This window comes from Gracilinanus agilis, chromosome 2 (genome assembly GCF_016433145.1).
Source record: "Gracilinanus agilis isolate LMUSP501 chromosome 2, AgileGrace, whole genome shotgun sequence".
In the NCBI taxonomy this organism is placed as follows: domain Eukaryota; kingdom Metazoa; phylum Chordata; class Mammalia; order Didelphimorphia; family Didelphidae; genus Gracilinanus; species Gracilinanus agilis.
The window spans coordinates 537,221,307-537,236,437 of record NC_058131.1 but is presented as its reverse complement, the minus strand read 5'-3'; the positions used below and the strand labels follow the sequence as shown (position 1 = coordinate 537,236,437).

Here is a 15,131-nt window from a genome sequence, read left to right as displayed (position 1 = left end):
TTTTATTCAATGGACAGGATAGAACCCACAATCTCACTGCCCTGGCATAGGGCATATGAAAAGTGTTTCTTGGATTTCTTAGGAATGGAATAGGAAAAGAGGTTTGAAGGTGTTATACAGGGTGGTATGGTGCTTGAGTATGATAGGCCTGATGAAGCTGGCCCAAGATCCTTAGATGGTAAATGGATCTAAGCTGAGTGAGGAGAGAGATGCCTGAATGGCAACCAAGGTGAGCTGGTAACCACCAGGACTTATAAATGCTCAGCTCAGCTAAGCACTTGACCCCACAAACAGTGCCCAAGCCTAAGTGATTAGATGAGAAGCTGTCTATTGACTCACACAGATCCTCTGATTATTAGGCTTGGAGTTGAGTTAATGGATAAAGATTTCTAATAGGATAATAATTGATATTGGGTTGGATAACACCAATGACTCTGATTTCAATAAAATCTCCTTTCCCCTTTGGATGTAATTATCCACTTGCTCTTGGAATGATATCAGTCTTCACTTAAGTTGGTTCAAGGATTTAATGCTATAAACTCAAAGGGGTAAGGTCCAGGATGAGGAAAGTGGTGTTGGGGATGGCTATGCTAAATCTGTGGAAGCTAGAATAAGCTAATTAATCAGTAACAAATTGGCAGCTGGCTGGAGATGTTCCTCTCCCTCCAGACCCTGGTAAGACCTGACCATGGCCCAGACCAGGTAAAGAAAGGGATTGTGATATTCTTCTTGATAGCAGATTTTGATGTTTATCTCTCAGCCTTGTTCAGTAATAGGTGAATTGATATTTTGAGGCAAACAGGTACAGATGCTGGATATGTAAGTCTATAGGCTTACCCACCCTCACCACTCGGGACCCTTCTCAAAAATATGAGACCCTGAAGGGATCTGCCCCTGGGTTTTTATAGCAGTGGTAACAACTGTCTTTTGCCCTTGGCTCATGCCATCTGGGTAAATTCTAAATTCTATAACTGTCAATCTGTCACTCAAGTTGGTCTCCATCTTCTTCCCAGAGATTGCCTATTACAAAGGACATATCTGAACCTCAATTTAAAGCTTGGAAATTAGAAGTAATACTATATCAGAAATAGATCCTCTTAGTATCCAGTAGGCTGTTGAGCAAAGTAATCTCTGTAGTTCTGACATGTGTCACAAAGAGTTATATAATTTTGACATGTGATGAGATATCTTGTCTGAGAAAAGCCTTTAAGGCCACATTCAGTCAAATGCTTTCTCTTTTTTTTTTAAAGCCCTTACTTTCCAGCTTAGAATCGACATTGAGTGCTGGTTTCAAGGCAGAAGAGTGGTAAGGGCTAAGAAATAGAGGTTAGGTGACTTGCCCAGAGCCACACAATTAGGAAGTATCTGAGGTCGGATGTGAACTCAGAACCTCCTGTCTCCAGGTCTGACTCTCTATCCACTGAGCCATCCAGCTGCCCCCTCAAATGTTTTCTTACAAACAAAATATGAACCTAATGAGACTTTAAAATTCTCTCCTCCTGCAAAAAAAAATCTTCCCATTCTCTTCTTGTTTCATGAAAAATACTCTCAACAGTTCCAAATCTCATGAAGATTTTAGAGCCATTTGATAAATGCCTCTTGTCTAATACTTTCACATTATACCCAATACTGTGCTTAATTTAGTCCCTACAATGGAAATTGCCTATGCTGATGAAATCAGCTCATTCATGTCTGTGTTTATACCACCTTCTTAGTTCCTTTTCCTCTTCCCTTCCTCTTCCCCTTGGAGTTTCTTATGCTTTCCATAAGAGGAAGACTGTTGCCATTACTGTGCCCTCAATAGCATTTAGAACAGTGCTTTTCCATCTGCCACTAATTTACCCTTCCAGCCATATCCCACACTTCTTTCCTTCACACAGACTACGAATAAAGAGCAATGATTTGTCATTAATAATAATACCAATCACTGACACTTATATAGTTATTTGATATTAACAATGAACTTTATATAAAAAACATCTCATTTGATCCTCATAGCAAGCCTTTGAGTTAAGTACGATATTATTATTCCTGTTTTATACATGAAGAAAAGACAGTAGTAAAGTAACTTCTAGTTACACAACTATTAAGTGTCAGAGGTGGGATTTGAGCTCAGGTCTCTTTTTAAAGAAATGTCAGCAGCCCCCAAAAGAGCTGCCACAGGTGGAGTGTCCTACAATGTTAATGTCCATTATTGTTGCTTTGCTTTGCAAATTCCTCAATATTCAATGTCTCAGAAACAGTTTAAACTCAGTTTGATCTTTTTAATACCTTCTTTTCTTGAGTGGGGATTGGCACAGTTATTTCTGCAAATGGATGTTTAGTAAGTAGAGAATTTCAAGTTCTGTTACTCTCTGATCTCTAATTGTACTGATGTCAAGAGATGCCCAATTTTCTGGGCAACTTGGTAATTTTTTTTCTTGTTATCTTAAAAATCTCTGCTCATATGCAAGTCAGTCTCTGTTTCTGTTATGTGTGTTTCTTTTGCCTCTGCCTTTCTCTAAATCTCTCTCTGTCTCTGTCTCTGTTTCTCTCTCCCTCTGTCCCTTTTTCCCTCCCTGGCTTTCCTCTCTTTTTCTCTTCCTCTCCTTCTATTCACTCCCCCACACCCTCTATTAACCAAGAAGGTAGGGCTTCAATTCATTATCATTAATTCCCAACTGTAGACAGAAAGATTGATTTTGATGTGTATTTTGAATGTATTGAATTAGCCTTGCAAATGGCCACTTGCCCCAGGCAACTGATGATTTATATTGAGAAACTAGAAAAGAATGTGGATTTCCCTTATTTAAGTCCATGAAGAAAAGGGTCCATTTTTTTTAAGTTGGTGGCTTGTTTAATTTTTTTATGCATGTTTGAAATTTTCTCATTTCTAAAATTTTCCCAAAGCTTTTATTTTCAGAATTGACTCTGATAAGCAAGAAAATAAGCAGAATCCAAATAACCATGCAAAATGCATACTGAGGGTTAAAGAAACTATATATGATATTCAATTAATAGGAACCTACCACATATTCAGGAATATAGAAGCTTAAAATTAGAAAGCTCCTTCAAGGTCATAGATGACCTACAACCTTCCAGTGAAGAAATTTGATAAGGAATTCTGGTTTTGATAAAACATCAACTAATCAGTTAGGAAATGTGGTAAGAGAGTGCTGAACTTTAAAATCTAATTATCCACCTTGAATTTTAACACTGCTAATCATTTGGAAATGATTCCAACATTTCCAAACTCCCAAGGAACTGATTGGATAATTGAGAAACAATTATTAGAAATGAGTTCTTCTGTTTCTGTTTAATTTAGTTCCCTCTCTTCATTTTTCTCCTTTTCTAGTCATTTTTTCCCTTCATTCTCTTTATTTCAGGCTGAAAATGGCCCAGGAAACCGTCAACAAGTTAACAGCAGAGAAGAAGGTGGAGACCAAGAAAATCAATCCCACTGCCAGTCTGGTAATAAGATATTTCATTCAGTGTAATCAGTGCTTTCTTAATACTAAAACTTTTCTGATTTTCTTAATGCTAAAAAAAAGCCAACTGTGAAGAGAGGAAAAATGAAGCTTTTTCTTAATATAACTTTTCTTTTTCCTAATAAAAATAGATGCCATTACCAAAATGCTCAGCTTGGTCTCCTTAGAATTCTCACACCCCACTTTCTCAACGGATCATGTAGATAGACTCATAAAACTTTATATTTCAATAATATCCAAAACACTTTCAAATTTCAACTCTCATTTGTTCATGCCACAGATAAGGGTAGCTAGTGGTCTTGTTCAACAGATGAGGAAAGTCAGAACAAGACTAAAACCCAGGCCTCCTGGTTCCCAACACAGTATGATGTCTCCTGGTGTATGTTGCCTCTCTAAAGACAGGGCACAATTAACATGCAAAGAACTACATTGAATTTCATCCCCAATGGAATGGAAGATAGAGAAGTATAACCCAAGAAACATTTAACTGACTCTTCGTACTAGTAAACGGGAGCAGATCTTTTGAATTTATTTTCCTATTAAACTCTTTACCATTATTTTGTTTAACTGTATCTCATGACAGCCCCTTTTCAGTTTGGTATTGTTTGTTTGTGGGAGCTCAATGCTTGCTATTTGATGGTGATGAGAAATAAAGAAACCATAAAAAAAAATTCTGCTGGTTGATGACAGAATGAGTGCCTGAAACCTCTGAGCTATATTTCTTTATCTCACGTGTCTTCATAATGGGAATTCAACGTGACTGTCAGATTCCTGCGTTATGAGTTCATGCCCTACTCTGTGCCCCAAACATCTGTTGCTTCTATTCTCTTCCATTTCCACCTTGCATATGTCATTCTCCCTGCTCTCATAGACAAATTTCATTCCACTAAGACACCCCATTTTTATCAAGAGGTGGGATCTTCTATCTTGTCAGAAGGAAATGTGTGGGATCATTGCATTATCATAATTATAAATTGACCTCAACTAGCCAGATTCCAGTTAGGAAGCCTAACTTTGTTTTTTGTTGGGAAGTATAAAGAAGCCTAAAGGATAATTCCTTATGCTAGTTGTACATATAAGCAAAGAGATGGTATTTAAATGTTGGTGAGAAGTTTTTTTTTTAAGTTGACTGAAATTAGGATCAGAGGATCCAAGCTCAAATCTTGGTTGTGACCTTAGAAAATTACTTAACAACTTCTGTAGCCTACAGTTTCCTCATCATTCAAATGAGGGAATTAGATTAAATAGTCCCTAAGTTTCCTCTCAACTCTCAATCTAGGTTCCTTGATACGATAATCTAGGCAATTCAGTGGATAGAACACCAGGATTGGTATTTATTCCAAGAGCAGTAAAGGCTAAGGCAATGGGGGTTAAGTGCCTTTCCCAGGGTCACGCTGCTAAGAAATGTCTGAGGCCAAGTTTTGAACCCAAGATCTCTTCTCTCCAAGCCTGGTGTTCTGTCCACTGAATTGCCTAGCTAACCCCTGTTGGCCTTTTAAATCTTTTTTTCCCCAACCCTCATCCCCTTAATGTGTTCAATCTATATCTATATTCAAGCTACAGAAAATGTACATCTATGTTTCTGTATATATATATATATATATGTGTGTGTGTATATATATACACATATATATATTTACATATATATTTACATATATATATATGTATATATATATATATATAACAAAGAGTAGAGAATCAAGAGCAGCCTTCTGATTCTATACGACTTACTCAGAGACCTAGAGTTGCAGGGGTTAATTTTGTAACAAGCTTTCTTAAAAATTGGCTGATGGATTGAATAAGGGATAAGGATGATGACAGAACAGTAGGAAAGAGTAGTAGAGCTGGCCTGTTTCAGACAATTCAACATAGCCTTCTAGACAACACACTTGTGATTTGAGAACAGATGGAAAATTAGAGAGAGGAATAATAATCAACTCATTTTTTCTTAAACAACAGAAAGAGAGACTACGTCAGAAGGAAGCCAGTGTGACCACCAACTGAAAAGGAGACATGTGAAAATGATGACGGGGGGACTTGGAGTCTTGCATGATGCTTTACAGTGTGACCAGTGCCCTGGAGAGCACTTGGTAGAAGACTTGGTTACCAAACATTTGTTTTGCTCTGCTTTTCCTGAGACTATCCAAGGAAAGTTCTCCAGGTCTTTGCAAAGGAAGCCCATCAAGAAGACAGAGGAACAATGGGAAGATGTTTACAGGAACATTAGTAAGCATTCTGGGGTATCCAAAGGGGACCCCTTAGCTCAGTGCTTAATGGATGCACTGTGTCTGTTTGAGGCTATAAAGCAGCTCATCTAGAGCTTACCAACTAGGGTTTGATGAACATGTTTCGACAGAGGAAGAGGGCACTGTTATCAACACATCTGCCCGATGTGATTTTAAGCCTTGGTATTTGACTCTGCTGCTTTGATGGTTGACCCTCCTTTAATCATGTTGGAAAGAATATGCATCCTTCTTCTTTGAAGGGTTGAAAATTTCTATACATAAATATACCCTGTATTTTATTATTTTGCTACAACTATTTTTAGAAAACCAATACTCTGTAAATACCCCAGGTTAAAAGGTTGTTTTGCACACCAGTGGAAAGGGGAAGAAGTAGCCATAAACTCAGTTCTCCCAGGAGAATAACTAATGACCCCAGGTAGTTGGCCTTCACACTAAATTAATTTTCTTATTTTAGCTTGATGACAATTTGGTGTTCTTTCCTCTGGGCTTAGGTATGCAGGAATCCTGCATACTCAACTCCCAAAAGACAAAAAATAACCATACAGCCTGAGGATCAAATTCATTGCTTGTCTGGAAGAGAACAAATGGCAAGTACATTTTACATTTAAGACTGACATTTGATTGTCTATTGCCATAGAACATTCTGACATCAGTGGTACAGTCCCTATGTAAGATTTTGCTTCCAGAACAGATCAGTTAGGGAGCCTTTGGAGATCCCTGGGTTCCTTCTTGTTTCTAAATCAAAAGAGATCAGAAATCAGTTATGAAAATTTTCTCACTAACAAGTGATGTTTGTGATAGATAATGGTCCTCAGTATAGAAATAAATGAACACAGAGGAAAAACCTTCACATCCAGAAGAAAAAAAGTGGATTACTTTGTTATTAAGCCTTAAGTAGACTACTCTTCAACAGGTAGATCTCTTACATGTGCCTGAGAAACTAAGAGTAGCTACAGGGACATGAGCCATGATAATATATGTGTAAGCCCAGGGAAAACCCATCTTGGACCCTTCCTCTGACCTGACTCCCCTTACTACCCTTGCTTGCCCTTTGGTTCTCAGGTAGAAAGCTTAGGTCAGGGAATGAGTAAGAAGGGGTTTGAGGTGATGTTCCTGAGAAGGCAGTAAAACTTCCTCTGCTGATGAGGACCATGTAGACATAAGAAATATCCCCCGAGTGCCTTTTCCATCCCTACTTGCCTCTGATATCCTTCACCCTTCTTCTAAGGCTCCCAGATCCTTTCTACTTGTCACATCCCTGGATCTATCTCGATTGAGTGGTCCCTACCAACCTGCCAGTCCCTTCAGGAACTGCTACAAATCAAAGCATCTAATAAAAATTGCCACCTCATTCTTAACAGAGTTTCTATCTCTAAAGAGTTTTTAAAAATGCAACCATAAAGGTCAGCTCAAGGCATAAGAACCATATTCACACAGGTGCTAATTGTTTTCTTTAGCTGCCAAAAAAAGAAAGATGATTACTTTTTTGTACCCCAAACAAGGTAGAGAGTCTATGCAGAGCCACGAAGAATTCATTTAACTTCTCACCTAAAGAATCTTTTATCACTGGATTCTTAGGTTTCCTATTCTGTCTCACTCAGATGTTGTGAGATCTCTGGAAATTTATCAGCTAGAGAATTTGAAGGGAGTGACCCACTTAAAACAAAAGGCATCCAGTATTGTAGAGAGTTCTTCCTGGCATTTACATGTGGAAGAAAAATGTCCACTTTCCCCCAGAAAAACAGTTTAGCACCAGGCAAACTAGATCAGTGTAAATTTTAGCCTTTTTAGGCTTAATGAGAGAGGATTGCAGAAAAGAAATCACTATGCTGTTCGACTTAGTCTGCCATTACTAGAGGGATACCTTAAACCAAGAAGAAGGATGTTGAAAAGAACAAGCCCTTGAAGGCAATTAGGACTAGCAGATTTCCCCCCCAAAAAAGCATTCCTCTCATACATCTAAAGATTGGAGGAGAACAAATTAGTAGCTGAACTGAGACTTAGGTAAATTCAGCCCACGCTACTGAAAGTCCTATCTTTGTCTTGGTTGAAGCAAGAGAAATTGGTAGTAAAAAGCTTTTAAAGAAAAGAAGCTTTTGCCTTCTTCCTGCTGCCATTGATAAAGTCTGAGAACCTGATTGCCTCCAGCCAGCCCCATGTCTATTACCTTTCCTGTGTTTGGCAGTGTACTCGCCATTGAAAAGATGCTGTGGGTTAAAGGGAGTCTCAACTATCCCTCCCAAGCAGCATGCTTCTTGATCAGTCTGAATCTCTAGTTCATAGTCAGTGCTCAAACATCCCACTGCTAATCAGTACAAAAGATCTAAAACAAGTCTGGCTACGGGGGCCCTTCTAAATGAGCACACTGAAGTATACCTGAGTCTGGAGGAGGTACAGTAGGGGTCCTCAGGTTTCTATAACGTAGAGCTACTTCTGATTTGCCTGAAGCCCAGACATCCACAGCTAGATCCAGGATCAAAGAAGTGGAAGTGGAAACTAATGGCCAGAGCCACTGTGACTGCTGGATGTATATCCCAAAATGGTCAGATTCCTGAGGAGGAAAAAGGGAAAACTTTTCTAGAACACTGGACATTTCCAGTTATTGAGGAGGGGGTTATTCCAACTGTTGAATTTCCTATCCACTCTTCAGTGGAAATGTCCATATACTTCAAGGGAAGGAGTTGCTAATAGAAACATGTCTTCCTATCCCTAAAAAAATTATAGCTCCATATGAAGTAGGCAGGAAACTGAGTTCATGGTTTCCAACCTTCCCTCATCCCAATGGAAAAGGTAAATTGGCAGTGATTACCGCCACCTGATCAATGGGTCAAATGTGGTCCTCCACTTAGAGACTCATAAGATAACAATTTCTGCACATCCTTACCTAAGGAGCATGCTAATCCTAATTATCATGCCAATTTCTTGGTGCCATAAATCCTAAGACCGCATGTTTACAGAAGTGCAGATTCTTACAAAAACCAGTTGCAATAAGCACTGATTGCTGAGCATGTGTATGATGCTTAGACATGTTACTGCTTATCCAGGTACAATGGCAATAAAGCTACAGAAGACCACAGAATAATCTGCATCATATTAAGAAAGTACTCTATTTTGAACACAAACTTCTAACTTAAGTTGAAAAGGAAAGAGGAAGAGCAAAGTGTTGGTAAGCAAGAATGGAAATATGAGAGCTAGGTGGCATTTCACAGCCTGGCATTTCAATTCTTTGTGAAAAAGGATGTGACAAAAGTGGTATAGCAAATGACAATCATCCCATGCAACAAGAAGGTGCTTTTTAAGCAACTGAGTCCTGTTTATAGAAAGTGGTGTAGCAAATGACAATCATCCCATGCAACAAGAAGGTGCTTTTTAAGCAACTGAGTCCTGTTTATAGAAAGTGCCTTTAGAGACCCGTAGCAACTTGCTGGGGCACCCAAGGCAATGGGTAAAAAACATGTGAAATCTGGGGAACAACAGAGGGAAGCCCCTGGTGCTATTATATCTTGCATTTTTCCAACTGAAATAGATTATATCTTAGAGTTAGCAAAGAGAATGAGTACTTATGATTTTTTGACAAATATGCAGAATCATTATAGTCTCTGGGGATAAATGAGTTGATCTTTTAGACCATTTCTAACTTTCCCCTCAGTGAGGTAATCACATTTACATAATAACCCACTCATAACCTACTAAGGAAATTGGGAAAACTGTACTTATTAGGAGAAAAAATTAATACACATGGGGCTGTGGATGACTTTAGAACTTTTATGGTATTGATAGAATGATTACTCTGTTATTTTCCCAAGGACCAGATGTAGATGAAATAAGAGAGCCACAAGTGTACTTGAATAATGATTTGCCTATGATTTACAAATTTCACTATAGATTTTGCATCCTGTTCTTAGGGCAGTTTTCAACTTAATTTTCTTATTGCTTCTCTAAAAGTTATCATTACATACTTTCTCCTACTCGTTTTCTCAACCTTAATGGTTTAAAATATAAAGTATATGGCAGAAAGAAAAGATAACTCTTTGGTCATACAAAGCTACAACGAAGTCCAGAATTCTATTTGGAATAAAGGAAGGAAGACACAAAGAACTTGGCTATTCTATAGGGTTTGGTCCTTAATTACAAACACTGGGTCGAAAAACAAAAATCCCAGTTGTGAGATGTGTGAGATCTCATCTTGTGTAAGTCATCTTGCGATTACCTGATGATTTGGAGCAGAGTAGTCTCCAACCCTTGTTTGAACCATCCATATAAACTTAATGTGAATTATTTATGGTCTAGATTTTAAATGGTCAGAAGAGAATGAAAGTGAAATGATTCCTTTTGAAAAGTCTATATACAAGGCAAGGCAATATATTATACAATGCAAAAAACCTTGAACTAGGAATTATAAAACTTGAGCCTGAGTCTTTGCTCTGCCATTAATTAACTATATAATAACTAATATGACATTGAACTGAACAACCTTTCTATATCTCACTTTCTTCATCATGAAGACAAAAGAATGGGACTACTTAAATGTCTTCTCTACTCCGAAATGCTTTAATCCCCAAAGAGGTAGAAAATGTCTTTTAAAATTGATACTATTCAGCACTTCAAAGAAAAATCTCAAGATCAAGCCCTAAACTTTGCCCTAAATTTGTAAGACTTCAGATTTATCTGAAACTCAGCATAAGGGACAGTAAAGTCAAGTTTGAGTCCATGTTATTTGACTTATGTTGTTGAAATTGAAATGTGGCACTGGTCAGAGAATAAGAAAAGGATAAGATTTTTATCACTAATGTCAGTAAGTTGTTTTTTAATGTATCACAAATACAGGTTCATTTCATGATCATTAGTCTAGATAGAGCAATGTCTCTTCTTTGTCATGTTGATTTGTGACAAGCCTTTTTAATTTTCAGCATTTCCAGACTTGACTCTACTTTTAGTTGAATATCACCAATAGTTAGTGGTTATTGAGTCCTGAGCTTGGTGCTTGAGCTTTTGTCATACAAAAAAAAATAGCATGGTCAATAAAAACACTAAGTAACATTTGAGATGAACAGGTAATCCTTCAAGATTAGACTAGAATTTCTTCCATAGATAGTGGTTCCATTTTTTAAAAATTAGCTTACATCCTAACTATGGCTACCTCAGGGATAGCTTGTAAAAGTGTGGAATATCCAGAGGACTTGGACTATTGACTGAAAGTCCAATGACCATACTTCAAATATCAGTCAATTGTCTTTTAGAAACCTTGCTTTAGTAGTAGAATGGGATGAGGCAAAGAAACAAAACTAAACTATTGATTTCATTCTCTTCACTTCTTTGTCATAATAAGAAACTTGCCCCTATCCTACCCCTCTGCAAAGATCCCCTGGGGTTGACATGCATGCGAAATAAGTCCCATATGGTCAAACTGATCTGGAGCTGAGCACACGTGGCCAGTTTGAATCTTTTCAAAATACAAAATAGCCAAAGTTTTTGTTGGATAGATTTCCACTTTCAGGCCACATGGAGAAATAATTCCATCTGCTTAGAAGCCTCCCTCAGCATTGGCCAAGAACTGCACATGAGGAAAAAGCACCTTCAGAAATGAGAGCCAATAAATGATCATCCCTATATATCTATGGAACATGGTATTTACTATTTCGCTGGCAATTGATTCCAGGCACAGTCATTCTGAGCACCAGGGAAGCAAGTTCTTTATGTTATTGGGCAGTGGCACAAATTATATTTCTATACAGCCTGTCTGCCATTGACACCTTCTTAGAGGCACTGAATTCCTATTTCACAACATTTATTTCCTTCCCAAAGAACAGTCAAAATATCACATTCTCCCAGAGCAACGCCTTCCTGTAAAGTTACTAAATTTAAGATGCTCTTGTATATCAGACTTGAAGTCAATTCGGTATGCTTACTTTTATTTGTTTTTGCTTAAGATTCCTAATCAACACTGATATGAATTTGTCAAAGGACATGTGGAGCATTAAAGTTTTTATGAAAATGAAGCATTACAAAGGCAAGTGAGATCAAGTCAACCAGAGATGTTTCATGCTTAGTCAAACCAGATAGAATGTTTTCTTTTTCCAGCATTTATGCAGGACCTGTAACAAATGGAGAAGACAGTGAAAAATCTCAGACTTCTCACTGTAGGTCATCACTTTTTCCCTAAGACCTTAACCCTTTTGTTATCTCCCTCTTCCTCTCAGGCTGTGTCTCCTTGTCCTTCCTTTAACAGTCTCCTCTGAACCTATAGCAAATAATACTCGTTTGACTGACTCTTTGACGACCTACCTCAAAGATTTATTTTTCTTCTCCTCCTTATTCCCTGGAATATATTCTTAGAGAATCTACTCTGGAATTAGTGTTTTATGGTCCACTTTGGTCCTAACTATAAACTAGTTTAGGATTGAATTGCACATTTTATCTTAGAAACATTTGTTAATAAGTATTTTCTGCATCCAGTGTGCTGGAGAAGATAGCAGGACTGATTTCAATTCTTAGACAAAGTGGTAGATGAATCTGCCCATTTATCTTGCCACACCACCTTCTCATAAAATTTTCTATTTCCTATCTTCTCCAAAATGCTAAGAATGCTTGTGTCTCTCCTTTGATCTTAGCTTGATCAAAATATTTCCGTAGGCTACTTTTTTATGCATTGTGTGAAACTTGATACAAGTGTGCTAGCAAAATGTCAGTGAATCTACAGTTTCTGGCTAGCTTGCCCCCAAGGAATTTGGCAGCCTTTAGCATTAGACTAACATATTCCTCTGCATGTGGGCCATCACCTATGCTGAGAAATTACTCCCATGATCCTACCTGTGTAAAAATTTGGAGGACTGGCAATGTCTAAATGTAGATTAAGCACTTCTTCAAGATTAGAGCCTGTGTTACCAATACATTATTGTATACTTAGCATATCAACCAAGGAATCATGAAAACATTTTCAGGAATGCATGAATAGTGGTTTGTCAACAGCCCTGGCAAAGTTCAACATATTTCCTTCTCTGTTCTCACTGAGATTTTCCTTCTATTAACATCTCATGGACTATAAGCAATTTTCATTTATACAGCTGCCTGCTTTGATTTTCCAGGCTCAACTTCCCAAAATAAAAGGTGTTTCCCACAAATAATCAGGCAAAGGAGAATCTCTCTGAATGGATCTTCACATATAAGCCTCTAGAAAGACATGGGTCAGATATGCAGATGTTTTCTCCACTATTTGGTCTTCATTCTGTTACAATCTTTAGAATGAAGACAAGTAACGTTTTCTGGGTACCTTCCTCTTTCCATTGAGAGACTAAAAGCTCTATCAAAATCTTTATATGTAAGATCTATTTGGGAAAAGCATGGATAGTTCAGTTTTTAGCCTTCATTTCTGACATCTGTAGAATTGCCGTCTTGCTTTTTTGTTTGTTTGTTTTCAGTACATGACCACCTCCAGATTACAATGTGCCTAACCCCAAAGTTTACATTTCTCCTTCTTGTAACACGAATATGTTTTCTTCTTGAATTACCTTTTCTGGTCCAGTAGGGTGGGCATACCTCTTGGTACAAAATGAACAGATAGATATCCTTGCAAGATCCCACCTTCCCCTTAGACACTATAATTCTCTATGTCATCAATTCCCCACAGCATGAGCAATATGATTCGCTTATGAATCCTCATTTTAAAATCATAAGTATTCAGCAAAAGACATGTTCTTTTAAGTCATCATTCTAAAATACTCTTATATTAAGGGGAAGAGCTTATTTTTAGTTAGATTTCTTTTTCCAGGAATGTTATAAAGAAAAAAATAACAATTGAATACCAAGTCAGCAGCAGGGACTCAGAGGACCTCGATGAAATCAGGCAGTGGTTCTAAAAACAATAGCCAGCTCTTTTTGTATTCCACTTCCATAGGATCCTGTGTCTACAGAATCAAGTGTTTTCATTCTAGCCAGATGCTAGTGTTCTATACACCATAAACTGGGAGATGGGAGATGGTGGAAAAAAGGTGAGCAAAGATAACAGATGGAAAATCATGGAAAATTGGGTAAAGCCTAAACCAATTTTTTTTTTTACATTTTCTGCAATGATATCATCTCTGATCAATGAGATCTCTGCAGTGAGATGTAATGAATGAGCTTCTCTGTGGGAGTTCAGTAAGTCTTTGGTGTGAGCCAAAGGGTTCCCTGAAAACTCTTTTGTCCTTTATGTTGGCCAGTTGCTAGAAATGAAATGGCAGGTGCCAAAGTGAAACAGGTCTATGTTTAGTTTGGTGAGTCAGTTAAAGGTACATGTTTACTGGCCCAGTTCCAGTTTTTCTGATCACATATCTATCTGATATCACACCAAATTTCTAAGATTCCTTTGGTCACTGGTAATTTACTTCATTTTGCTTATTCCCTTTTGATGCATCTCCCATGATCACCCTTTACTTTGTACTTTGAAGCTATTATTTCTTCACTTTTACAATCTCTCTCTGCCATAAATAGCTACCCTCTTCAGTTTTTGCTTCATTCCCCTCACACCTTGAACTTCAGTTCTCATTTCTTCTCTACCTTGGCAACATCAAACAACAAAAGATACCCACATGGTAGTTATCGATCTAGCCAATTCCACATTGTTGTACTTCTTGATAGGGTTATTGTTGCCTCAACACTTCCAGAGACCTCCTGAGATTAAGTATGTATTCATACACACACAGAATCAGGAAAACGATGGAAAAAAGTTTATTGATCCAACATTTTTTAAATTTTTGATCTGACTATAAAAATAAAGCAAAATCAAGATTTTCTTTGTTTTAGTGAGGGATGAATACAATCTATACTATTCCAGTCCTACTTGACCTTTTATTTGACTTGGACATGAATTTTAGTAGATGTTATGGCACAGTTCAGGTAAGAGGAGGAATAGTTATTTCAAAAAATCAAACTTACATGTTCTTAAATAGTTAAAAACTTAATAAGCTAATTGAATTCAGGTACACTTCCTTTAAAATGTTTAACATATATGTATTTCTAATCTATATTTGCACATTTAATTTTGTAAAAGCTGAGAAATGCTTATGAGTTGGATTTGTAAACATCCTTTGCAACCAAATGAAATATTTATTTTTAAAAGAAAGGGTAAAGGGAACCATTGTTGGTTTGTATATAATGAAAATATAGATATATATTTTCCTCCTTGACACTGCTGTTCACCATATTAAGTGTATTTTTGTATGTAAAATATGTTGGTTAGATACTATAGATTATCCACTCAAAGAATTCTATCTCCAATGTAGTTTTTATTTATCTTGCATTATTCCTACTCTTAATATTTTAGCATTCTTTCAATTTGTTTTAAGAGATAGAACCTATATTTTTTTTGAATTTGCAGAGAACTACATTTATGACCTAGAGATGTAAATTTCCCAAGGTTATTTTAATAAATGTTGTTTTC

General features: G+C 37.2%; 1 protein-coding gene across 2 annotated transcripts in view; it reads left to right on the top strand.

Moving 5' to 3' along the window:
* FMN1 (formin 1) overlaps window positions 1–5,471 on the top strand; it is a 537,406-nt gene extending 531,935 nt beyond the window's left edge. For both annotated transcript variants that reach the window (XM_044665142.1, XM_044665143.1), the window contains 2 exons: window positions 3,366–3,450; window positions 5,427–5,471. In XM_044665142.1, coding sequence (XP_044521077.1) covers window positions 3,366–3,450; window positions 5,427–5,471 — 130 coding nt within the window. The remainder of the gene's footprint in view (window positions 1–3,365; window positions 3,451–5,426) is intronic.
* Window positions 5,472–15,131: the final 9,660 nt, after the last annotated feature.